This window comes from Ambystoma mexicanum, chromosome 2p (assembly GCF_040938575.1).
Source record: "Ambystoma mexicanum isolate Mex_15411 chromosome 2p, UKY_AmexF1_1, whole genome shotgun sequence".
Taxonomy (NCBI): Eukaryota; Metazoa; Chordata; class Amphibia; order Caudata; family Ambystomatidae; genus Ambystoma; species Ambystoma mexicanum.
The window spans coordinates 978,437,723-978,462,897 of NC_090923.1; the positions used below are offsets into that span (position 1 = coordinate 978,437,723).

At 51.2% G+C, this 25,175-nt stretch overlaps 1 protein-coding gene across 5 annotated transcripts in view; it reads left to right on the forward strand.

Moving 5' to 3' along the window:
- Positions 1-25,175, forward strand: part of PC (pyruvate carboxylase) — a 2,561,538-nt gene that overhangs the window by 2,499,526 nt on the left and 36,837 nt on the right. For all 5 annotated transcript variants that reach the window (XM_069644789.1, XM_069644792.1, XM_069644793.1 and 2 more), the window contains one exon: positions 1,399-1,647. In XM_069644789.1, the coding sequence (XP_069500890.1) occupies positions 1,399-1,647 (249 nt within the window). The remainder of the gene's footprint in view (positions 1-1,398; positions 1,648-25,175) is intronic.

Here is a 25,175-nt window from a genome sequence, read left to right on the forward strand (position 1 = left end):
AAATGTTAATACCCTCGCCATTGCGCAACACTCAACGTGCGTAGAATCAATTGGCTTCCTGCATGACTGCATTTTTGTAGTAGGGCGTTTTACTGCGTTTCCACATGGCAAGTTTAGGGTAGGTGGTGGGGTGGGGGCGCTTAATCGGACTCGGACTGGCCTGTAGGGCAGAACCCGAACTGTAGGTTCAAGTTGCTAGGGTGGGCCAGTTATTTTGGTTAAAGTGAGCCTGTTTTTGGTCAGAATTTGGAATTTCTTTGGTCAAAATATGGCAGTTTGATGCGATACTTCACTGTGCCCCTATTGGTTTTCAGCAGTGTTACTCAACAAATATTCTTTACAAGGCACAATTTGCAACACATTTGACCAAAAATCTCATCCTTGGTTACTAATCAAACAGTCTGTCACAAGAGGGACACATTGCCGTTTGTGAATATGGGCCACTTTTGCATTGGTGCCCGAGTTAATTGTATGTATTATTTCGACCCTGGGGATTGTAAAATAGAGTTTTGGGAGGGTAAAGGGGAGATTTTGAGTTAAGAACTGGGGTATGGTGTGGCTGCCCCCCCCCACCCCCCTCAGATTCTGCAGTAATAGTCTTGTGCAGTCAGATGGGGTAGATCTGCTTCCACTTTCTAAGTTACAAAAATAGGATTTAACATTACGATATATTTGTATTCACCTAAAAGATAACCCTGTTGGGAATGGGCCTCACTTGTGTACACCCTAAAAAATATTTTACTACAATAAAAGTAGGAAATAAAATACTCCCACTCCACAATCTTATCTAGAGTCCTGCCTGTACTGTTGCTTGTGGCTCCCTGGATGCCTGAGGGTGGTGTTTGGCACTGGCACCTCCGAGCTGTGCCTTCTGTGCTGGGGGGACACTGTATACTCACTCTGCCTCCTTGCTCATGAGTGAGCGTTCCTGGCATCCTGCAGGGCTGCTCCTCCAATACGTAGTGCCTACCTTCTGGGCATCTGCACCCTTCGGAAGCCTGCCCCAGCCAACGGGCGCAAGCACTCAATACAGAGATAGCAAGTCACCCAGCTCTCGGTTTTCAAGTAACACTTAACATAGCAACCTTTTTCTGGGGAAGGCAGTAATTCCAGTGGCGGGATTTATAGCAAAGGATTAAGATTCTACATTTCTAGGTAAGGCAATGGCAACAGTGTGGCCCCATGCGGATTCTGGTTGGATGGTGAGCACGCACACTAATGAGCATGCTTTGATGATGCTGCATACACCTTCAATGTTCCTACTGTCTGTGTGATCATACCATGAAGTCTTTTTCTTATCATTTGTACTTGCCCATGCATACCGTTCGGTAGTGATTAATGCTCCACTACTTTCTCCCTCCCCTCATGCTTTCGACTACTTTTTCATCTTCCTTCCAGGTCCTGAAAGATCTTCCCCGCGTCGAGGGACGTCCTGGGGCCACTCTGCCGCCCATGGATTTTGAGAAGTTGGAGGATGACCTGAAAGTGAAGCACAAAGATGACATCACCCCAGAAGATGTCCTGTCCGCCGCCATGTACCCCAAAGTGTTTGATGAGTACAAGGACTTCACTGGTCGGTTTGGACCCGTTGAGCACTTGAGCACCCGGCTCTTCCTGGAGGGACCAAAGATTGCAGAGGAGTTTGAGGTACAGAACAATGTGCAGACAGGTTTTTTTTTCTTCGTTGGGCAGGGTCATGGTCCTTTGGTTTTTGGGTCAATTGACTATATCTTTGGGCTCACTCGGGTGGCATGGCAGTAGATCTTTCTTAGCGGGCTCTGAACTTCATAAGTGACGGATCCATCCTTGGCCCTGGCCCGCAGCGATCCCTCCGTCTCCAGATCTGCCTCTAGCATGCAGATCACTCTGTGATCACCAGATAGCACAGCCCTGTAGTATTCCATCCCGGTGTGGACCCGCGTCACCCCTTGCTGTTTTAGAAAAGGCTTCAACACTCACCTTTGATAATGCGCTTCAATCCGGACCTGCAGCACACCGTGCTGATGCAGTACTGTAGCCTGTGCCTAGAGCCACAGCACGCCCAGCTGTTCCATCTCTGGGCGTCTAGCAGCATCCTGAACTGCAGCATCTCACGCTATTCTAATAGTGTGACCAGCAGCTGTGCAACTCGCACGGATGTCACGGCGCCTCCATGCTGACCTGCTGCGTATCCGACTGTGAAGCCCTCTGCCAGGGCTTCGTCCCCTGGCCTGCCCACCTAGATGGGTGCCTGGCAAAGGAGCATCCTTCCCAGGGCTTGCATTATGGCCGTCCAGCTCCCAGCTCTGTGCCAGGGGCGGCTGCGGGGGTTCCTGCTGCAAGGCTGCCAGTTCCTGACATTTTATCTGGGCTATAGAAAACGCGGCGGCTTACTTAGTAGGAGTCAAGCGTCGCCTGATGTGCGTTTGCTTTTCTCTGAGCTCTGCGGAAGACCACAGTGCATCTTTGTGTGTCTACATGGCATTGGCAATGCTAGATTTGCCTTGTATTCACTGTGTGCGCGCACACACACAAGGGTGGGACATTGGTGCTCTTGTTAATCGGGCCTGCTGTGTTTCCTGGTCTCGGTAGCGCAGTTTGCTTCCAAATCCTACCTATGCCGTGAGAGATTAGTGAAGAAGAGGGCTTCCCTTCACTTCAATCGTTCATATTCTCGGGCTACTTCAGATCCGATTTCATTCTGAGACTAAGCATCAAATGAACGTTCATCTTTGTTGCCATGGAGCTGCATCTTACTCTGAGAAGACGCCCGCCGAACCTGGCCAGTCTCTGGACAGAATCTGTCATGTCTGGACCCTTTCACACAAAGTTAGCGCTTGCCCTCCCTTATTCCTTAGTCTCTTCCAAAGCTGCATCGCACTCTAGACAGAATCTCCAAGCAATATCTGACTGGGCATATTCTCACACAGCTGTATCAGAGACTTGACAGTGTCTCACAGACCAGTACCAGATTCTGGGTAGTGTCTCACAGAACAGTAGAAGACTCTGGGCAGTCTCCATTAAACGTCTACCTGACTTTGAGCAGACTCGCAGAGAAGGACCTGGGCAGTCTCTTACAAACGAGTATCCGACTCTGGGCATTCTCCCACAGAGAGCAGTACCAGACGATGGGCAGTCTCTAAGAATTGTTTACCTGACTTTGAACAGACTCACAGAACAGGAACGGATTGACCAGTCTCTCACTGAGCAGTTCCTAACTCGGGGCAGTCCTTCTCAGAGCAGGACCCGATTCTGGGCAGCCTCTCTCAGAGCAGAACACCATTCTGGGCAGCCTCTCTCGGAGCAGGACCCGATTCTGGGCAGCCTCTCCGAGCAGGACCCGATTCTGGGCAGCCTCTCTCGGAGCAGGACCCGATTCTGGGCAGCCTCTCTCGGAGCAGGACCCGATTCTGGGCAGCCTCTCTCGGAGCAGGACCCGATTCTGGGCAGCCTCTCTCGGAGCAGGACCCGATTCTGGGCAGCCTCTCTCGGAGCAGGACCCGATTCTGGGCAGCCTCTCTCGGAGCAGGACCCGATTCTGGGCAGCCTCTCTCGGAGCAGGACCCGATTCTGGGCAGCCTCTCTCGGAGCAGGACCCGATTCTGGGCAGCCTCTCTCGGAGCAGGACCCGATTCTGGGCAGCCTCTCTCGGAGCAGGACCCGATTCTGGGCAGCCTCTCTCGGAGCAGGACCCGATTCTGGGCAGCCTCACTCGGAGCAGAACTCGATTCTGGGCAGCCTCTCTCGGAGCAGAACCCGATTCTGGGCAGCCTCACTCTGAGCAGAACACAATTCTGGGCAGCCTCTCTCGGAGCAGAACCCGATTCTGGGCAGCCTCTCTCGGAGCAGGACCCGATTCTGGGCAGCCTCTCTCGGAGCAGGACCCGATTCTGGGCAGCCTCTCTCGGAGCAGGACCCGATTCTGGGCAGCCTCTCTCAGAGCAGGACCCGATTCCTGGCAATCTCAGAGCAGGACCCGATTCCTGGCAGTCTCTCTCAGAGCAGGACCCGATTCCTGGCAGTCTCTCTCAGAGCAGGACCCGATTCCTGGCAGTCTCTCTCAGAGCAGGACCCGATTCCTGGCAGTCTCTCTCAGAGCAGGACCCGATTCCTGGCAGTCTCTCTCAGAGCAGGACCCGATTCTGGGCAGCCTCTCTCAGAGCAGGACCCGATTCTGGGCAGCCTCTATCAGAGCAGGACCCGATTCTGGGCAGCGCCTCTCAGAGCAGGGCCCGATTCTGGGCAGTGCCTCTCAGAGCAGGACCCGATTCTGGGCAGTGCCTCTCAGAGCAGGACCCGATTCTGGGCAGCCTCTCTCAGAGCAGGACCCGATTCTGGGCAGCCTCTCTCAGAGCAGGACCCGATTCTGGGCAGCGCCTCTCAGAGCAGGACCCGATTCTGGGCAGTGCATCTCAGAGCAGGACCCGATTCTGGGCAGCGCCTCTCGGAGCAGCACCCGATTCTGGGCAGCACCTCTCAGAGCAGTAGCAGACTCTGGGCAGTCTTCATTAAATGTCTACCCGACTTTAAGCAGACTCGCAGAGAAGGACCTGATTCTGGTCAGTCTCTTACAAACGAGTATCCGACTCTGGGCACAGAGAGCAGTACCAGACGATGGGCAGTCTCTAAGAATTGTTTACCTGACTTTGAACAGACTCACAGAACAGGAACTGATTGAGCAGTCTCTCACTGAGCAGTTCCTAACTCGGGGCACTCTCTCTCAGAGTAGGAGCCGATTCTGGGCAGCCTCTCTCAGAGCAGGAGCCGATTCTGGGCAGCCTCTCTCAGAGCAGGACCCGATTCTGGGCAGCCTCTCTCAGAGCAGGACCCGATTCCTGGCAGTCTCTCTCAGAGCAGGACCCGATTCCGGGCAGCGCCTCTCCGAGCAGGACCCGATTCCGGGCAGCGCCTCTCCGAGCAGGACCCGATTCCGGGCAGCGCCTCTCCGAGCAGGACCCGATTCTGGGCAGCACCTCTCAGAGCAGGACCCGATTCTGGGCAGCGCCTCTCAGAGCAGGACCCGATTCTGGGCAGCGCCTCTCAGAGAAGGACCCGATTCTGGGCAGCGCCTCTCAGAGCAGGACCCGATTCTGGGCAGCGCCTCTCAGAGCAGGACCCGATTCTGGGCAGCGCCTCTCAGAGCAGGACCCGATTCTGGGCAGCGCCTCTCAGAGCAGGACCCGATTCTGGGCAGCCTCTCTCAGAGCAGGACCTGATTCTGGGCAGCGCCTCTCAGAGCAGGACCCGATTCTGGGCAGTGCATCTCAGAGCAGGACCCGATTCTGGGCAGCGCCTCTCGGAGTAGCACCCGATTCTGGGCAGCGCCTCTCAGAGCAGTAGCAGACTCTGGGCAGTCTTCATTAAATGTCTACCCGACTTTGAGCAGACTCGCAGAGAAGGACCTGATTCTGGTCAGTCTCTTACAAACGAGTATCCGACTCTGGGCAGTCTCCCACAGAGAGCAGTACCAGACGATGGGCAGTCTCTAAGAATTGTTTACCTGACTTTGAACAGACTCACAGAACAGGAACTGATTGAGCAGTCTCTCACTGAGCAGTTCCTAACTCGGGGCAGTCTTTCTCAGAGCAGGACCCGATTCTGGGCAGCCTCTCTCAGAGCAGGACCCGATTCTGGGCAGCCTCTCTCAGAGCAGGACCCGATTCCTGGCAGCCTCTCTCAGAGCAGGACCCGATTCTGGGCAGTGCATCTCAGAGCAGGACCCGATTCTGGGCAGCACCCGATACTGGGCAGCGCCTCTCAGAGCAGTAGCAGACTCTGGGCAGTCTTCATTAAATGTCTACCCGACTTTGAGCAGACTTGCAGCGAAGGACCTGATTCTGGTCAGTCTCTTACAAACGAGTATCCGACTCTGGGCAGTCTCCCACAGAGAGCAGTACCAGACGATGGGCAGTCTCTAAGAATTGTTTACCTGACTTTGAACAGACTCACAGAACAGGAACTGATTGAGCAGTCTCTCACTGAGCAGTTCCTAACTCGGGGCAGTCCTTCTCAGAGCAGGAGCCGATTCTGGGCAACCTCTCTCAGAGCAGGACCCGATTCTGGGCAGCGCCTCTCAGAGCAGGACCCGATTCTGGGCAGCGCCTCTCAGAGCAGGACCCGATTCTGGGCAGCGCCTCTCTCAGAGCAGGACCCGATTCTGGGCAGCCACTCTCAGAGCAGGACCCGATTCCTGGCAGTCTCTCTCAGAGCAGGGCCCGATTCCGGGCAGCGCCTCTCGGAGCAGGGCCCGATTCTGGGCAGCGCCTCTCGGAGCAGGGCCCGATTCTGGGCAGCGCCTCTCGGAGCAGGACCCGATTCTGGGCAGCCCCTCTCAGAGCAGGACCCGATTCTGGGCAGCCTCTCTCAGAGCAGGACCCGATTCTGGGCAGCCTCTCAGAGCAGGACCCGATTCTGGGCAGTGCATCTCGGAGCAGGACCCGATTCTGGGCAGCACCCGATTCTGGGCAGCGCCTCTCAGAGCAGTAGCAGACTCTGGGCAGTCTTCATTAAATGTCTACCCGACTTTGAGCAGACTCGCAGAGAAGGACCTGATTCTGGTCAGTCTCTTACAAACGAGTATCCGACTCTGGGCAGTCTCCCACAGAGAGCAGTACCAGACGATGGGCAGTCTCTAAGAATTGTTTACCTGACTTTGAACAGACTCACAGAACAGGAACTGATTGAGCAGTCTCTCACTGAGCAGTTCCTAACTCGGGGCAGCCTCTCTCAGAGCAAGCAGCCTCTCTCAGAGCAGGACCCCATTCCTGGCAGCCTCTCTCTTCCTGGCAGCCTCTCTGAGCAGGACCCGATTCCGGGCAGACTGTAATAAATGTTTATCGGACTCTGGGCAGACTCGCGGGTGCTGATTCAGACAGTGTCATTTCAAACAGCTGAAAGAACCAGCAAATGACACTTCCCTGCAACTGCCCAATGATGCATAGTGTTTGCGGGGGCAAACATTGTGGCATAAACCTTTTCGGTGTACAAGGAGCTACCCGACTGAAGCAGCTGCAAGGCTGCCACATTTTCTAGACCCCTTACGGAACCCAGCCACTTGACTTGCCCTTCTGGCGAGTTTCGCCCCATGCCCAGAGCGTGGTCCTTTTTCCATATTTTGACTTTCTTTTTAGCAATTAACATATAGCTTTTATATTGTACCCCGCCCCTAACCTATTTATAGTAATAAAACTCCATAATTGTATAACTGGGTTTCAGTAGAAATGTTTTACTGGGCTTTCTTTTTGCGCGCGTGGACTCTTTGCGCCTCTTCCGCCTTTCAGTAAACCATGTCTTTTGCCCACAGTCCCAAAGGGAAGACGAGCGGTTGGGTTCTGCGTCTGTTGGTTTGCCTCTCTGAGAACCCCGAAAAAGGGCGATGTCCTGCATCTCTCCAAAGCATCAATGAATACATTCCCCATGTCTGAAACGCAGATCCACTAGTGTGTCCCCTTCCCCTCTCTCTGTCTCCCTCTCGCTCTCTTGCCCTCTCTCCCTCCTTTTTGTCCCTTACAGTCCCTTCCTCCCCTCCTTGTCCCTCCCACTCTGCCTCTCCTCCCTCTGCCTCTACATCTCCCTGCCAGTGTCCCCCTCTCTCTATCCATCCCTCACCCTTCACCCTCCCTCTCCCTCCAAATAGTTGCACCTAGCAGTATGCTAAGAAGTAGAAATAAAATGCAATTAAGTGCCAGATTTTCCGATTTAGCTGAAATACCAGCTTCAAAACGTAAAGTGTATGACTTTAGGCAACTCATTTAATCTCATTGCGCCTTAACTATTAAAGGTGCAATCCCCTAAAGTGAAAATGCAGTCCCTTAGAATGAATTATTTCTCACGAGATGCTCTCCAAAAAGTCCTCACTCATGGTTTAACTGGCTATTGTGGTGTTTCTTATATAAAACAATGAGGATTCATATGTTGCACACCACCACGTAATTTGTCTCTTGACCCACTAATGGCAACATGACTTGAAACCCATAGCTCTTTTCTATTCCATCCTGAGGCTACATTCACTCCCTGCCCCTTCCTGGTAACCTCTAATCCATGCCATCTATCTATGCTTTGTGTTCCTTCCTACTTTGCTTCCAGTTTGTCTCCTGTATCTATATATGAGCACATGCGCATTCTGTGAGGCTTCTAATCGCAGTTCTATATCTGTGTTGGGTACCTTTTTCATACACTCACTGATTGATGTCCTGCTTGCATAATAGCTCTCATGTGCCATTACTGTGGATCCTATTGTTAAAATGTGTCTTCTACCTATGCTATAACACGAGCATCTTCAATATGGACAGCTAACTTTCCCCTCGAAAGGACACTTGTTTATTACCCGTTTTCAGCAGATGTGCAAGGTGTCAGGTCGTCTCCCATGTGTGTTTCGATCCATGCATACTTTGATTGCTGCCATGGAAGCCTATCAAGCAATGGGTCATTACTGGGAAGTGTGGGAACCGAGATTCCTGGATCCTTTTTTTTGGTTTTGGCAAGAAGCAGGGGCAAGATGCGTCTGTGTCCCAGACCCACCAAACCCTTAAAATAGTCATGCATGGGTGTGTTCCAAGCACCTGTGCAGGGACAACTAGGCCCCTCTGAGCAGTCACTTGCCAATTCTCCTCCTACTTTTGTGCCAGTGCCCTCCGTGTCTCAAAGAGAGTCAACCAGGTAGCCCTGGTTAAACCAACACTGCAGTGTATCCAACGGCCTCCATCTCCTGCTCAATAATGACTATTCTCCAGCATGGGGTCTGACATGGATTCACATGCTCATACATATTCACCATAGTCAGGCAAATCCTCAGTAAAAGAAAAACAGTTTCACTTTAGCTTTAAAACTGTATTTTTCCTCTCGACCAATCACTGTCCTCTGGGTCATACTGCCCCCATCGAATGACAATCCTCTGCCTAAACTCCACCCCTGGTGGCCATCTTCAGATTTTTACTGCACGCTTCAGTGTTGGGAGTCCTCTTCTGATAGCCCACTCCACCAAGCTATTTCTTTAATAGTTCAAGTGTTTGGACAAATTTTAACCGTTTTCCGTGCCATTGTTTGAATGGTGGTCGACTAGCAGCAGCGGGGACCCGCTGTCGGCAAAGATCATACTACATCGCGGATCTTCAGCGAGTTTTGAGAAGTCCTGGGCTTTGAGCCTACTTCGCACCTTTTCACCACGACCGAAGAAAAGAGATAAGAGATATCTTCAAACTCTGAGTGAAGTGTGGATTGAGGAATGTGTATGTTGAAGGTCTGCACCACAAATGCCTGTATTTCCTGCATCCAGATCATGATGATGAGGAGGGAGGCCAGTTTTGCTGGGGATTTTAAAAAAAGTCAGAGACCGCTACAGCAGGCTGACGGCCTGGTTGAAATCGGCGAAGACCTCTGACTCTGCTTCAGGGCATGGTCATGCTTCCCCCAGGACCGGCCGGTTCCAGGAACAAACTCCCTCAGAAAAGCAGTTGTGGTCCTTTGAGGATGCCCTGCTCTCGGGGGTCCAAAAGAAGGGCAGGCTACACGACTTTGATCCAGCAGGGATCGCTGCATCTGCGGGATCCAGCGCAGGAAGGACGAGGATAGCCTACTGGTGAGGGGTGCTCCCTCTAAGAGAAAGTCTTTGACTGAGTCTAAACTCTGCTTACCATCGGCGTATGAGGCACTGAAGGAGAGATCGAAAAGTGGCCCTTCGCTGCCCCCATTGGCAACGCCTCATCAGCGGTTCAGCCGGCCAGACCAACTTCGTCATCGGCACCCACGTCCACATCGATGAAGGCTACAATTACCCCGTCATCGATCTCATCGACTGCCATCACTTCTTCTTTGAAGGGGGCACTGGGCACAAAGGTGGTTTCCACAGTCACAAAGCCTGCTACTCCTAGAGTGTCACTGTCACCAAGATGTGAGTTGTCTGCTGCAGTACCTATGAAGGCCTCTGGAAAGGGGACAGCTACCCTGGCCGCTCCACCCCAGAAGTCTCCGGAGAGGGGAAGGGGTAAAGCTCCTGCCGATCTTAAAATGGGTACGAGTCCACAAGCTGTCCTGGAGAAGCCGGTGAAGTTTTATACCAGATTGGGCGAGGATGATCTGCCCGAAGATTATTTTTTGACCCACAAAGGTTGTTAGGGACCTGTCTAAGTGTGGGGGGGGTCTCCACAGAGGGAGCCTGGTTCACTGCCTCGCCCAAGAAGGCGCTTCAGTCCTGAACCACAACCACTTGTTCGTTTCATGCCTCAGCCGAGGGACGTGTCCCTGATAATATTGACAACGTTGAACACGCTGGTCTTGGAAATCCAGTAGAGATTGCCTCCCACTCAGGCCATGCACATCTAGGAGCCCTCCAGGACTGCAGCCCGGGAACCCTACCCCGGCACAAGGCAAAGGACCTACCAGGCCCAAGGCATCACCCGACACTTCCACCTCTGGATTTGACTCCGACTGGGGATCCGGCAACGGACACGAGCACGGATACGGAGGCTACGGCCATGGACACCGATGATGACTTTGCACCAGCAGACGGGGAGCCGTTGGGTGTCGAAAAACCACACAGGGCCTCTCCACCGGATGAGGTTGGCTTGTTTCACGCTATGATGTCCAGGGTTACAGAGCAGTTTCATCTGGTACTTGAGAAGACTATAAAAAGGAAGGATTCATTTACCATAGACGTACGTCCAGGTGGAAGACCATCATGTCCGTCCCCTGGACGATATCTGGGAGCAGGACTTGGCCCTAATGAAGACCCTCTACACCACGCCGCCCACACGAAATGGACTTGAAGAAATGCAGGGTCCCGGACTCGGCAGTCAAGTGCCTGAGATCCCAGCCTTCACCCGACTCTGTGGTTTCAGCTGCAGCCAGGAAGCGATCAGCAAATCAGTCGTCCGTGGTGCCCCCTGATCAGTAGGGGAAGAAGCTAGATGTGATGGAGGGGGGATTATCTACACTGCTGCTAGCACCATTAAAGCTGCTAACGCCTTTTGTCCCGCTATGACCGGGAGCTATGGTATAAACTGGGCCCTATTCTGTCGATAAGGAAGTGGAAGCTCTGGCGCTGTTCCAGGAAGGGCAACTAACCGCAGACCACGCCATTACAGAGGCAGTGGACATCAGACGCAGGTTTCTGGTAAATGGGCAACAGAGTGTCCCTTCAGTGGCAGGGATGGCTCAAAGCCACCAACTTCAGACCAGCAGTTAGTCTAAAGTGTTGGATATGCCATTTGATGGTGAGAACCTGTTTGCCAAGACCGGCAACGAGTCTCTGCAGGTGATCAAAACAGACACAGAGATGGCACTTTCATTGGGTACCCTGCAGCAACATCAGTCATCCTTTCATTCCTCGAGAGGAAACTCTGGCAAGTCCTCCAAGGGATACCACACCCCTTATTGTCAATCTTCCCGCTCCATGACGCAAGAGGTGTGCAGAGGTCGCTCACAGGCACATGGTAGCAGAGGATAGCATCTGCATCGCCTACAGGGCTGGGCCCCGACACCGAAACAGGCACGAACCGGTGGACTCGGGGTGGGGGAGATGTAGGAGGGGTGCCATTTGTGCACCCTAGTGGTAGGCCGGCTGGTGAGGTTCGTCAGTGCTTGGAAGAAAATCACCACGGACAGATTGGTGCCGGACGCTTTCGGACAGGGGCACTCCTTGGAGTTCCAACGCAGGTGTCCTCGTATTCCATCTGTGGCTCAGCAAGAACAGCACGTTGTGCAGCTGCTGCAGGAGGTCCACGGCATTTAAAAAGAAGGGGGCGATGGAGCCCGTCTGAGTGCCTCCACGGCTCTGAAGTGTACTCCAGATACTTTCTGGTTCGAAAGAACTGGCGGGTGGGGACGGATCCTGGACCTGAGACGCCTCAACAAATTCAAAGTCCCAGAAATTCGGGATGGTCACGTTGCAGCACGTGCTTGGCCAGCTGGAACAAGGCAATTTCCTGGCGTCTCTGTATCTGGAGGACGCCTACTTCTACATTGCCTTCCACAGGAAACACCACAAATTCCTGCAGTTCGTGGTACAGGGATGACACTATCAGTTCAATGTGCTCCCCTTATGCATGAAGTCGGCCCCAAGGGTCTTTACAAAGGGCTTGGCACCGGTGGTGGTGCGCCTTTGTCTCGAGGGCATCCACGTCTACCCTTATCTGGACGTTTTTGGAAAACTTCAGTTGTTCGTCAATTCTGACCTGTGAATCACAGAATGGCCTTGTCGAAGGCCTCCATCTCCATGTGTCTCTCCGGCAGCATCATGCATCAGCATCATGCACTGTCATCGGCTGGCTAGCAGGCCTCTGCTGATAGCCCACTCCACCAGAACCATTGCAGCAACAATGGCGTTTCTCTCTTCATGAGGGTCTATTGGGTCGAGAGGGATTCCAGGAAGGAATCCCAGGTCAGCCTAGCGGTGCTACGTTACCTGTTCACTTGAGGGGAATCTGTTGCAAGGCTGAGTGTTTTATTACTTCTGTTGAGCTTTGCCACCTCCTGTAGTTGTGTATACGTACTGCAGTGTAATTGTTATTCATGATCATGTGAATCCATGCCAGACCCCACCCTGGAGAAGGTTTGTTACACACCTTTAACTCTTGTTCTCCAGCATGGGTCTGGCATGGATTCAGATGAAAACACTGCCTCCGTCCCCTCTGTGGCTATTCTTGGTTCATACTGCCACTTTACGTGCTTACCAAATCTGAAGATGGCCATCAGGGGTGAAGCCTAGGGAGAGGACTGTCATTTGATGGGGGCAGTATGACCCAGAGGACAGTGATTGGTTTAGAGGAAAAATACAGCTTCAAATCTAAAGTAAAACTATTTTTTCTTTTACCAAGGATTCCCAGCCTGACAGGGAATAATCATGAGCATGTCAATCCATGCAAGACCCATACTGGAGAACAAGAGATACAGGTAAGTAAATTAAACCTTATTGAGGCAGGCGAGCGGCCGCTTCAAGGGATGCTCATGTTATCTCAATTTGTCCCTTACTGAGTAATCTCCCGACCTTCCAAACTTAGCTCACTCGTCGGGACCGAAAACAAGAACCTAACCGTCCCTAGGAAGGTATGGAAAGTATGTCCCCAAGTGGGGAGGTCTTTGTCAGATGTAGTTTTTCCTCTTGTATATTGGTCATATTTCAAATATTTCAAAGGACTAGGTGGTTACATTTTTATAACTCACAAAGACCCTCTATGTTCGTTGAATACCTTTATGCGCTATACTCTGAAGCTATCCATCTGTGTTTGACATAGTACATCCATAAAATCAGCCTTGCTACCAAAAAGCAGGTGTTCATGTGAAACCCATTGACTAACTTTAGATTTCCAGCTGTGCATGCTGAGGCATGCATAGGGGATCTTTCCAAAAGTTAAAGGTGTCCGCTCAATCGTTTATTTCAGTCCTGTATTCCCCTCTGTGAAAATGGCGCACTATTTGAAAGTGTGCATTCTTCCGGTCAGTCCTTTCTTTTGGAAACTTTGACGAATCGAGGGAATTCATCCCTTCTCTGACCTAAAGTGTTGTTTTACTGCATACCTCAAATTCAAAATACCGTAAAAAATGTCTATCACATTTGGGTGCAGGGGAGGTAGACACACCTTTGACAAATCAACTTCCGGGGCGCCAGTGGTCCAGGGAATCAATATCAGTTTCTAAACCATCAATCAGCCCCACACCTTTAGTACACCAGAAAGGATCCAAACAGATTGGAAAAACAAGCAAATTATAAACCTCCTTGTCCAATTTTGGTAACGTGGAAGGAACGGCAGGCTTATCTCTGCAAGGTTGTGGATCTTTGGTTAGTTGCAACACAGCGAAAATACAAATATTACCCAATGCTAAAAGGGACTGTCCAATCCAGGTTGTATAACAATATCTACTATATTATCACAGCAGACAGTTCTAGCACACTATGAAATACAACCCACCCTGTAAAGGAATGCAGAGGACAGTTTCTAAGAAGGAAAAGGGATGCACTCTGGATACTGACAGGAAGGTAGTCAGTAGAGTAATTAATCGTAATAGTTCAAGGATACTTTGTTTCAACACAAAGGGAGCAATGGGTCTTAAAATGTCATTAGGGACCTTCGGAGGAAGACCAGGGGGACAAAACCACAATGTACCTTGTGCTTGTAGAAGTTCCTTGTGCTTGACAGTGTCAAGTCGGTTTCAAGGTGCTTTGCAGCTTCGGCGACAGAGTTCAAGACATATCAGGCGACAGGCAGTTTGGAGAGCAAGGCTGGACGGACAGCTGCCGGCTGGCCTACACAGCGGCTCTGGGTCAGGAATCGTTGTCTCCATGCCGGTTGGCGGTTCTGAATCAGTGGTTCCTGATTAAAGCGGCAGGTCTCCCTTGAAGCTGCGGCGAGAACAGACTGTCTCCATCAATCCACATACTCTCACCTTATGAATGGGGTTGCCCTGCAGGGGTTGCCTACTGTAAACACATTCCGTCGACATGACAGCGTCACAGCCCTTGATACTGAGAGGCGGGAGCTGGCTTCAGGTTGACACAGTGCATATTAAAGGTTGTTGGGGTTTCCTGTCTCTTTTGTTTCAGCCTCTGCAGCCATGCCCCATGTGGGCCTGTTTAAAATATACTCTATTTGTATGTTAATTGTTGCCACCATCTGCAGAGGGCAGACAGACGGGGTGGATCCATGGAGCCTTTGATAGTTAATTAGGCTAGCCATGGCAGGAGGAAAGTTTTGGTCCTCCCCATTCTGAGATGCATCGTGTATCTGTCAGATCCCAACTAAATATGACAGGGAGGAGTTTGCCTGTATGCTGTGTCCACCCATAGTACACAGGTCTATGTGGATGTCATTTGGTGAGCACAGGAAAATGTGTGTGGATTAGCCCCACACATTTTCCAGAGGTTGATCCGGGCTAAATCTGCACTGCTAAAGCTAAGCGAAAGCACACCCACTGTGCAGATGGTCGAATTCCGCACATCACCCCTGGCACAAAAGGTGTTAAGTATAAACATTTAAAAGAATGATATGCGAAGGATAGGATGCCCCTGTCTCTTGCAAACCCTAGTACTATTCAAAACCAGTCAAATTTAGTAAGCATTTACATCAACATATGTAAATTAGAACTTTGTAGTTGTAAATCTATTGACTTGAATCTTATTAGTCAATATAATTATTGAACATTTTCAATCAGCTTTCGTCCTTTTGCAACTAGGGGGTTGGGCCCGCTACACAATACCCTCCCTATGGGATGGGGCAAGCGGGACCCCATTGTGGGTGACCCACCGCGCCTTTGCGGACAAGGAATGCCCAAGCAGGGATACTACCCTACCTCCCCTCGCGGCACTCCCCACCCCATGTTTGGTGGTTATATGGGAGTTCAACGGGGCAAAACGCATACAGGGCCCCTTTAAAGTGGATGGCTTGCTTTCTGGATTGTTTTTGTCTCTGCTTCTTTATGCAAAGCAGGGCCAATGAAGTCCTCCCTTCCATTCTAGAGAGGCTCTGAAATACAGTGTAGTGGCAAGCTATAGAGCGAGAATCCGCTGCAGAGCAGAAAGTTCTGGGCTGTGCAGGCGCGCTTCAGAGGGGGATGCTGCCAGTCACGGTGGGCTGACCACCACACAGTCTGCGTGGCAGGTGGAGCCCCACAACAGTCTGCAAAGCACTGGCGCTCCAGTGTAATAAAGCCTTCCGGAAAGCAGGACACCATGGGAGAACCAAAGAGAACAGAGAGAAACAAGACTTGCCAGCGACATCCTCCACTGATACCAAAATCGGCAACGAAAAAGATACGGCAGGAAAGGAGATTGCCTGAACCGAAGCAAGAAGAAGAAGCCAAACCACAGGGCCCAAAAAGACTGCCTCCACCTCCAAAGCAGCGCCGCTGTCTCGCAGGTACGTGGCGCTACCAGAACAGCAATTGGAGGGCAGTAAAGCCGCGTCAAAGCCCACACAGGGCTACTGATCAGACTACCCCAGAAGAGGATGGAACCAATGTCTGTCCAAATGGGGCTGAGCAGGTCCAAAGTCCACACTTGGATACCAATCCAAATACCCTAGGAGAGGGGCTGGTAGCAGCGACTGACCAAACAGGGCTGAGCAGACCCAGAGCCCACATGGGACTAATTATCCGAATAGCCCAGAAAGGGGTGGAAGCAGGACCAAAGCCAAGGCGTGGCTAGCAATCTGGGGGTGGAACAGGTGACCAACCAGATAGGGGGCTAACAACAAAACACCCCAAGACAGGGTGAAAGAAACCACCAACCACATTGGGCTGAGAGGCCCAAAGCACATACAGGACTAAAAACCCAAATACCCTCCGAAGGGGTGAAAAGAGTAACCAAGCACATCAGGCTGAGCAAGCCCAAAGCCCACACGGGGCTACGAATTCGACTACCCCATGAGGGGATAAGAGACGCAACCAAGCAAACCAGGACCACATGGGGCTAACAAGTTGAATAACCCCAACCATTTTCTTTTTGACACATCCCTCTCTATCCATAAGGAGACTGCATCCCAGATGTAGAGATACTAGAAACTGTACGGAATATCTGGCGAGGAAATTGTTTTGACCCAGAGGAGAAGCTGAGTCACATTTCTCTTGTTTAGAACTGTTTGACAGACAAGTCAAAACAGAATGAAACGGTAACAACTCTTTGGGTGTGGGGGGGGGGGGTCAGAAAGACAGCCACCACTTAAGTTAACCCTGGGGGAGTAACCTTATCCTAAGCTGGAGTTTATGATATGATATGGCATTTATAACGCACCTATACACAAGTGTTTCAAGGCGCGATGATGCAAGGGGGGGAACAAAGGAATGACAGACAACGATCCTGCTAGGCCAGTGTCATTCAGATCGCGCAAGGGAGGGGGGGAGAGGGAAAAGTGCAGTACCAAGGGGTAGTAGAATGAATAAAATAATAAAAACAGCCAGATGGTGGCAAGTGCAAGGTAAGTGCAGACATAAGTGCTGGTAGGGGGACTGTAGAGAGGCAGAAACAGTCCCTAGGTGCAGGGTTGCCAGGGAAGGCAGTGCAGGTGTGCAACTGTCGGTGCTTGTGCCCGAATGAGACAGGGTGGGCAGGTAGTTTTGACCAGTGCAGATTTAGCCCGGAATTCACCAAGCGAGAGAGGGAGAGAAAGCGGAAGCAAAGAAGATGGTTTTGAGGTGCTTACGGAACCGGAGATGGTTCTCCTCAAGTTTCAGGGAGGCAGGCCCCTACCGAAGAGAGAGATCTACCACCAACTCGTTGCTTGGAGAAGCGACTGACTCTGAGGGAGTTGGAGGCAGATGAGCGAAGAGCTTGAGAAGGAAGATATTTGGAAAGAGAGAGTTGAATGTAATTCGGCCCCAGTATGCCTTGTGGACAATGCAGAGGGTTTTAAACTTAATCCTCGCAGCCACTGGGAGCCGGTGCAGAGATTTCAGTCCTGGAGAGATGCGATCGCTGGGCTTGGGGCCAAGGACAAGTCTTGCAGTCCTGTTCTGGATAAGTTGCAAAGGGCGAAGAGTAGAGGCAGGCAGATTTAGATAGAGGCTGTTACAATAGTCCAGCCTAGAGAGAACCAGGGCTCTGGAGACGGTGAGCTTATGGGGGAAGGAGAGGAAAGGAAGAATACCTCTGAGGAGGTGCAGCTGGTAGTGTGACTTCTTGGAGACGTCGGAGATGTGAGGAGAGAAGGACAGTGTGGAGTCTAAGAGAACCCCAAGAATCTCTTTATTGGTTCTTAGTATAGTGGTAGCTTAGTTGGAAGGTTAGCGTGCGTTAGGACAGACTAACTTTATCTGTCATCCTGGTGAGCAGCCATTTGGTGGTTTTCTATCCTAGGGAGGCCACCATAGGAATGGGGTTTAGAGGAGGTTGTGTTTATTTAATAAAGGATAGTGCTCAAACATGTCCTTTTGTCCTATCTGAATTAGCACAAATTCCACAAAAACAAAGCAGCAAAAGCAGCCTACACAACAAGCTCTGCATAAGAAATCAGATACATAGAACATTTTCAAGAATGGAGTACTCGCCCCCCCCCTGCCACTTCCCCCACCACTAGATTTCCCACTGCCTCAAGAGAAAATGAAACAAAGGTTAAAAAAAGGATTCACTCCAAATCAAACATGCCTGTCTTAGAAATCATTTACAAATCAAGCAGCCCACTTTGCTTCGTGTATGACCTTTAAAACCCCACATTACCTTTTGAAACACATATATATTTATTAAATATTATCTTGTATACATTTTTATTTCGAATATTACTGAAGTTTTTGCCTTGTTTTGCCAAAATAGGTTTCAAGTTAATATTTTGAAACCGTTAATTTATGTTAACCTTTCTATGAAATGTTTTTTAAACAGTCCGTTATTTCATACCTAATGCCTTGGATTCACTTCAACTAATTAAAATCTGTGATGTGGTGTCCGAGAGCTTAAGGTGGATGAGACCAGTTTTCCCAGTCTCACGTGCTCGCCTGGTGCTGAGCAGTCCCACATGTTCCTGGGTCTCTGCCATATCTGAGCCTGACACCAGGCAGGCTTGTGTGGCGCAGAGCCACGTGTTACACTGAGCTATGCTGTTTCCTGAGCAAGCCCTGTGTTGTGTTTTTCCCGTCTCTGGGCAAACCTTTGTGGGTCAAACCTAGGGTGTTTCTTGTGTGGCACTAGCTGGACACAACCCTATGCAAACTTGTGTGCTGCTAGGCCAGGCACTGGCAGGCTTGCACTCACCTAGGCCCGACACTGGGCATGTTGAGTGCACGTTCACCCCCCGAGGGGCATCTTGGTGCTATTGACAGATAAATTAAAAGTTACTCACCCTAGTGACTAATGTACTCTTAGTCCACAGTCCCCTTTCCTCCATACTGTATGGATGTTCCTTTCAAGGGACGGGAGACAGAACCTTTTTCACCAGAAAAAACCTTCTTCCCCTTTAAATTTAGAGGCGCACAGGGGTGTGGCCCAGGGAGCATGCGCTGCCCTGACTCTGCCCTCCGGCGCCACACCTCAGTCCCCATTGAAGCGTCGACAATAGATTTAACATTGCCTAATGACACCAGTATTATTAGGGGGGAGGTTGGTGGGACGTATGGAGGAAAGGGGACTATGGACTAAGACTACGTTAGTCACTACGGTGAGTAACTTATAATTACTGTTACGTCCTGTCCCCTTTTCTCCATACTGTATGGGCGATTACAACCGATCTTAGCCCCAGGGTGTAGAGGAGACCCTCCTTAAGCAAATGGGTTCCCGAGAACCGCCTGTCGGAAAGCCGCATCCGATCTAGAGCTGGCATCCAAACAGTAATGCTTGCAGAAAGCCGAGGAAGAGGCCCAAGTTGTTGCCCTCCTTATGACTTGCAAGGGACATGGCGCTGGAATGCGATGGCCGTTGCCTTGGCCCTAACCGCGTGGGCGTTCATGTTGGCCGGGAGCGGCTTGTGCTGGCTCTCATATGCTTCTTTGATGGCAGAGACCATCCAGGGGGATATGGAAGCCTTAGAGGCGTGATAGCCTGGTCTTGAGCCTCCGAAAGTGACAAACGGGGGGTCCGATTTGCTGAAGCCCCTGTTCAAGTAGAATTTCAGGGCACGCCTGACATCCAGCCAGTGCAGCACTCACTGCGCTTCGTCCTTGGGATCGGGAAAAAAAGTAGGAAGGACTATTTCCTCAGTCAAGTGGAAAGCAGATGGAACCTTGGCCAGAAATGCTGGGTGTGTCCGCAGGACTACCTTGTCCTTGTGAAAGGTAGTATATGGTTCCGAGGCGACCAACGGCTGAATTTCGCTGAGTCTACGAGCTGAGGTGAGGCTGATTAGTAAGGCCGTCTTCATAGTGACCAGCGTGATGTCCCCGGACGCCATTGGCTCGAACGGTTTGTGCGCCAGTGCGCCCAAGACTGTTATGGTCCCACACCGGGTGCGGTCTCTTGACGGGCGGGTAGAGCCTTGCGAGTCCCATCAGATATTTCTTGACGATGGGATTGGAGGAGGAGAAGATGCCTTCCTCCGAGTTCCTGTAAGCCCCAATGGCTGCGAGGTATGTGCGGCAGGTGTCAACATGCAAGCCTGAGTGGGCGAGGTGCGCCGAGAAGGAGAGCATGTCATCCAAGGTGCACGCCATGGGGTCGATTCCCTTGGAGTCTGCCCAGTGGCAGAATCTGGTCCTTTTCCTTGTGCTTTTGTACTCTGCTCTGGTAGCCTTGCTCCTGGCGCCCTGTATGATCTCCAGATTGGCATGTGAGAGGCTGAGGTGCCGCAGCGTTACCTGCTCAGGTACCACGCTGTGAGGGCTAGTTTCTCTGCCGCAGGGTGGATGACTCTGCCCCAGCTCTGAGACAGCGAGTGGTCAGACTGTCTGGATCTACGCTCCTGGAAGCTTCAGAACCCTTTGTACGTACGACCCTTCTCGAAGCGCTGCTGAGATTGGGTGTACGATTTGGGTGTGGTCTTTGTAAGGATGGATAAAGACTTGGCCGTTTGTGAGCAGTTTTTCTTCTTGTCCAGCTGTTCGTCCATGGAGGAGTGGAAAAGCCCCCCCCCCCCCCTCGAACGGTAGATCTAATATGCGTTTATTGACATCCGGGTTGAATTTTGTTGCTCAGAGCCAGGCTGTCCTCCTCATGTCCGTGGCAATACAGATTGCACGGCCAGAGGTATCAATATGGGCCACAGTTGATTCCATGAGATCATGCGCCACCAGCTTGGCCTCAGCTAGCTCTGCCTTAAATCATGATTGGCTCTGGGTGGGGAGTTCCGGGAGGAAGTGAGGAAGGCCTCAATTTCCTACCATAATCTTTGGTTGGCGGCAGCCAGCATGGGATCTGCGTTGGCCTGACGAAGATGTAAGGACGCATTGGAGTTTCTTGCCATATGCCTCCATGATCTTCTTCTCCTTCCCTAGCAGCGCCACAGAGGAGGAGGAGGAGGAGGCGGAGGAGGAGGAGGAGGAGGAGGAGGAGGAGGCGGCGGAGGACGACTGAGGCTTGGAGTTTAGTGATGCCACAGCGATCATAGAGGAGTGTGGCTGAGGATGGCCCGAGAGCAAGGGTGTATCCCCCTCCATCTGCCTGCACTTGGCATCGATTGACCAGCTGGGTTGAGTGTGGTTTGAGCCAGCCCTTCTTGGCCAGGTAGACTAAATCGGTCTGCATAGGAATCCCGGATTTGGCAGAGGGGCATCATGTGAGGACGTCCTCCATAACCCCCCTCTGCCGGCTGCTTGACCTCGGTTTGGGGCAGGCCCATATAATCCGCCAGCCTTGCAAGACGTTCGTGGAAGGCCCTGGATATGGATGGCATGTCCAGATGGCCCTCATCCGTATCCTGCGGATCTGGGGGATCCTGAGGAGGAGGAGGAGGAGGTGGTGGTACCAGGACCGCGGCCAGAGGCTTAGGAGATGGCGGAGGCTGGTACGGAACTGCCTGAGGAGTCGGCTGGGGAGCTGGCTGCGCCCAGGCCTGGGGCGCCAGAGGAGGAGTCTGTGCCGCTAGCATTGCGGGAAGGACTTCTCTGATGGCGTCTTTGAGGATAACCCCATCTGAGGTGACTTCATGAGGCCGAGGAACTGCTCAAAGACCTTCAATGGCCGGGGAGGTGGCAGGGGGTGCTGACAGGGTAGCGGTGAGCTGCTGGAGGCGCTGCGTACCCTGCCCATATGGACGGAAGGGAAAGCTGCCTTGCGCAAAAGAGGGGTAAACTGTAAGCCACGTACCTGGTTGAGGCCAGTCGCACCTTGACACTCGTTCTTCGGCAAATTCCTGGAATGGCGTTAGACGGGTGCCTCTGTCTGGCACGGCAGCCATTTTGTCGAGCTGCCTGCCATGTGCCTGCAACGTGTTGCTCAGCACGCTGGGCCTGCCCTCATCCAAGACTCTTGCGTGTGGATCACAAGGACTACCCTGTTGCTCAGGCCTAGGCACCCTTGACCAGGGGGTTGGTAGAGCTGTGGTTAGGCGCCCCTTCAGATGTATTGCCGATATTAGGGCGTAGCCCCTCAACCATGGTGCCGGTACAAGTGCAGAGCCCCTCGGGTGAAGACCCGGTAAAAGAACCTTCCGGTCCCTCAACACTGTCACGGGGAGGATCTGAGGATCCCTCAGCCCGGAGGCCAGTAGCTGCAGCAGCCTCGGGGCACGTGCTGGTAGAAGGACCTGACTGGTCCCACCCGCGCGGGGGAGTCCCTGGGAAGGAGTCTTCCTTGCGCAGTGAGATGGAGAATATCGGCCCTACCTTGGGCTTGGTTCGATGTTTCACGAAGTTCTTGAGGTCCACCTGGCTAGTCTGTTCTTCAGCCCTTTCGAGGACAGTGAGCCACACGCTGAACAAGCTTGCCAACCAGGTATCCCTACATATTATCCCCACCAAAAATATTCCCGTACATATGGTTGTTTGTCTCGCCATGGGCAATATTTTTGGGGGAGATCATTTGTGGGAGTGGGGGTTCCCCCGCACATTTAAAAATAATGCAGGGGTTGCGGGAGTGTCCTCCGCAGTGTCCATGGCTCAATATCGCCGCAAAAATATGGCGATATCTTTGTATCGCCATATTTTTGCGGGCTAATTAACACATGGAACTGCCAGTTGTGGTCTGGGCCAAGGCAACGTAGGCAGAGGGCTTGGGGGTCTGAAGTTGGGAACAGCCCGTTGCAGGCTGGACACCTGCTGAACCCTGTAGAAGTCGACATGCGCCGGGGAGGAGCATGACGCATGAGGACCGAGTACCTGAATGGAAATAAAACAAAAAAAAAGACAGAAGAAGTGTCCGCACGTGGAATTACATGGCCGAAGCCAAACCCAGGAGCGCTGGTGAATTTTGCCTGTTCCTGTCGATGCGGAAAAGGGGACTGAGGTGTGGCGCTGGAGGGTGGAGTCAGGGCAGCGCATGCTCCCTGGGCCGCACCCCTGCGTGCCTCTAAATTTAAAGGGGAAGAAGGTTTTTTCTGGTGAAAAAGGTTCTGTCTCCTGTCCCTTGGAAGAGTACAGATGTTTGTTACCCAACTTAAGGGTACTCCTTTTACTGATCTAAGAAGGATGAAGCGCTGAGTGGACCTGCTGAGATTCATACCTGTGACCATCAAACACAAGCCCCTGTCGTGGGTGCATTCGTCCACTGAACCACAGACCCGGCTTGGGCACATTTTCCTTGCTCTGTCTAGCATTGGGAAAGCTGTGGCTGATCCTGCCCCTCCAATGGGCACTCTAAGGCTAATCCGGCTCCACCAGTGAGTAGACTAGGTCTGATCCGGTCACTCCACTAGTTAGGCCTACAGAGGACTGCCCCTGTTGACACCTACATTTAACTAGCATGCAGAGTGTGTGCACACACCTTCCCAATGATGGCCCTACATATGCCGCTCATGCTTTCTACACAGGGCCATAAATGGTTCACTTCATTTGGTACAATAAATATCAACTATGACTATAAAGGTCATCTTCACTATATTTGTACTAACTTATAAATGGTGAGAATATTCTATGTAATGAAAAACATGTTACACTTTAATAATTCCTTGAATATATAATTAATATACATACATGAATAAAAGCACACACTTCTTTAAACAAAAATGAATGTTTAGAGTCCCTTTCGAACCAAACCGAATGACATTGGGTACGTTTTAAGCAGCCAAAAAGGTGATCGTAATTCCAGGAATTCTTATTGCTTCTGAGAAAACAAAATAGATGTTCATATAACCTACAAGCCTCTTATTTCATTTTCTGATGCTTAAACTTTCAAAGAAGGCATGGGTTTTCTCTGAGCAGAATCTGATCAAAGGGCTAGCATGTCAGAACTTCATGAAAATGCAGCAGGCACCATGTGGGAGGACAACGTCAACCAATGAATCGTAGCCCAGATAATTTCTAACAAAGGAACCTATGTTTTCCCACTATTAGTTTGTGGTCATCCTGATTCCAGCTGTATTTACCGACTGTCTCCTTGGAATGATAGTGGCTTTAGATTCCATTGTATTTGAAAGGCTTCTAATGCAGATAAATCCTTGAATGCCTCACACATAATCTGTGTTTGTTGGTGCTAGAAAAAGGGGGAAGAGAGGGGCTCCAGTCTGAGAATGTTGAGACTGGATCTCCCTCTTAGGCCAGGTCTTCACCGGTGCCACCCTGCATGCGTGACCCACAGCTGGTCCCCACGCCGGGCTGCTCCTGGCTTCAAGGTGTAGAGAAGGAGCCATCTACCTGCCCCCCCCCAAGCATCTTGCCCATATTGCCTATATGTTGGGAGCAAGAGTGTGAAACACGTGCAGTACCAGTGAAAATACCAAGAACAATCCTGGAGGCAAGGTTTCCGTTGAGAAAACCTTACCTGCATATAAGACAGTATGATGGCCATTTGAATGAAATCCCAGAGGAAACATGACAAAAGGAGCAAACTAGCAGATTGGTGACGTCGCACGAAGTAACCGAAGTAATACTGACGCACCTACAAGAGATGCAGAGACAAGAGAATGTAGATAGTCTATAAGACATCAAGAAAGTATCAAAGACAAGCAACATCTCAGGCTCGAGATTAAGAGGCTTATGCTACAGAAACAAAGATATGAAGTTATTTTGCACGTGTACAGATGTAAAGAAACGCAAGCAGATGACATATTCTTGAGGCTAGCTAAGTAGTGAATAGACTGCGGCAAGCGCCAATGTGTGTGTGTGTGTGTGTGTGTGTGTGTGTGTGTGTGTGTGTGTGTGTGTGTGTGTGTGTGTGTGTGTGTGTGTGTGTGTGTGTGTGTGTGTGTGTGTGTGTGTGTGTGTGTGTGTGTGTGTGTGTGTGTGTGTGTGTGTGTGTGTGTGTGTGTGTGTGTGTGTGTGTGTGTGTGTGTGTGTGTGTGTGTGTGTGTGTGCGTGTGCGCGCACACATACACACACCCCCTCGCCCTTCTGAGATCCACTTCTGTAATTCAATTGCTTTTTTATAATTCGTAATAATATAAATATATAGATACATATAGAGCTGGACCAAGAAAGGAAGGCCTTTTCCAGTGTGTCGCAATTGAATTACAGAAGTGAATCTCAGAGGGGCGAGGCTGGACCAGCCCCAAGAAGCCATGGTTGTGTTAGGCTGGGTTGATCTGACAGTAGTTACAATCGTGTGAAAGAATGAAACTCCTGTTCAGAAGACCTGCACGAAAACAAGGAAGACGTCAGAGGTTCATTAAATAATAGTATTTTAAATGCACAAAAGCTCATGTTTGTGGTCTTCAGTCATGTGGAGGGATGAAGCTGGACAAACACCTACGCAAGGA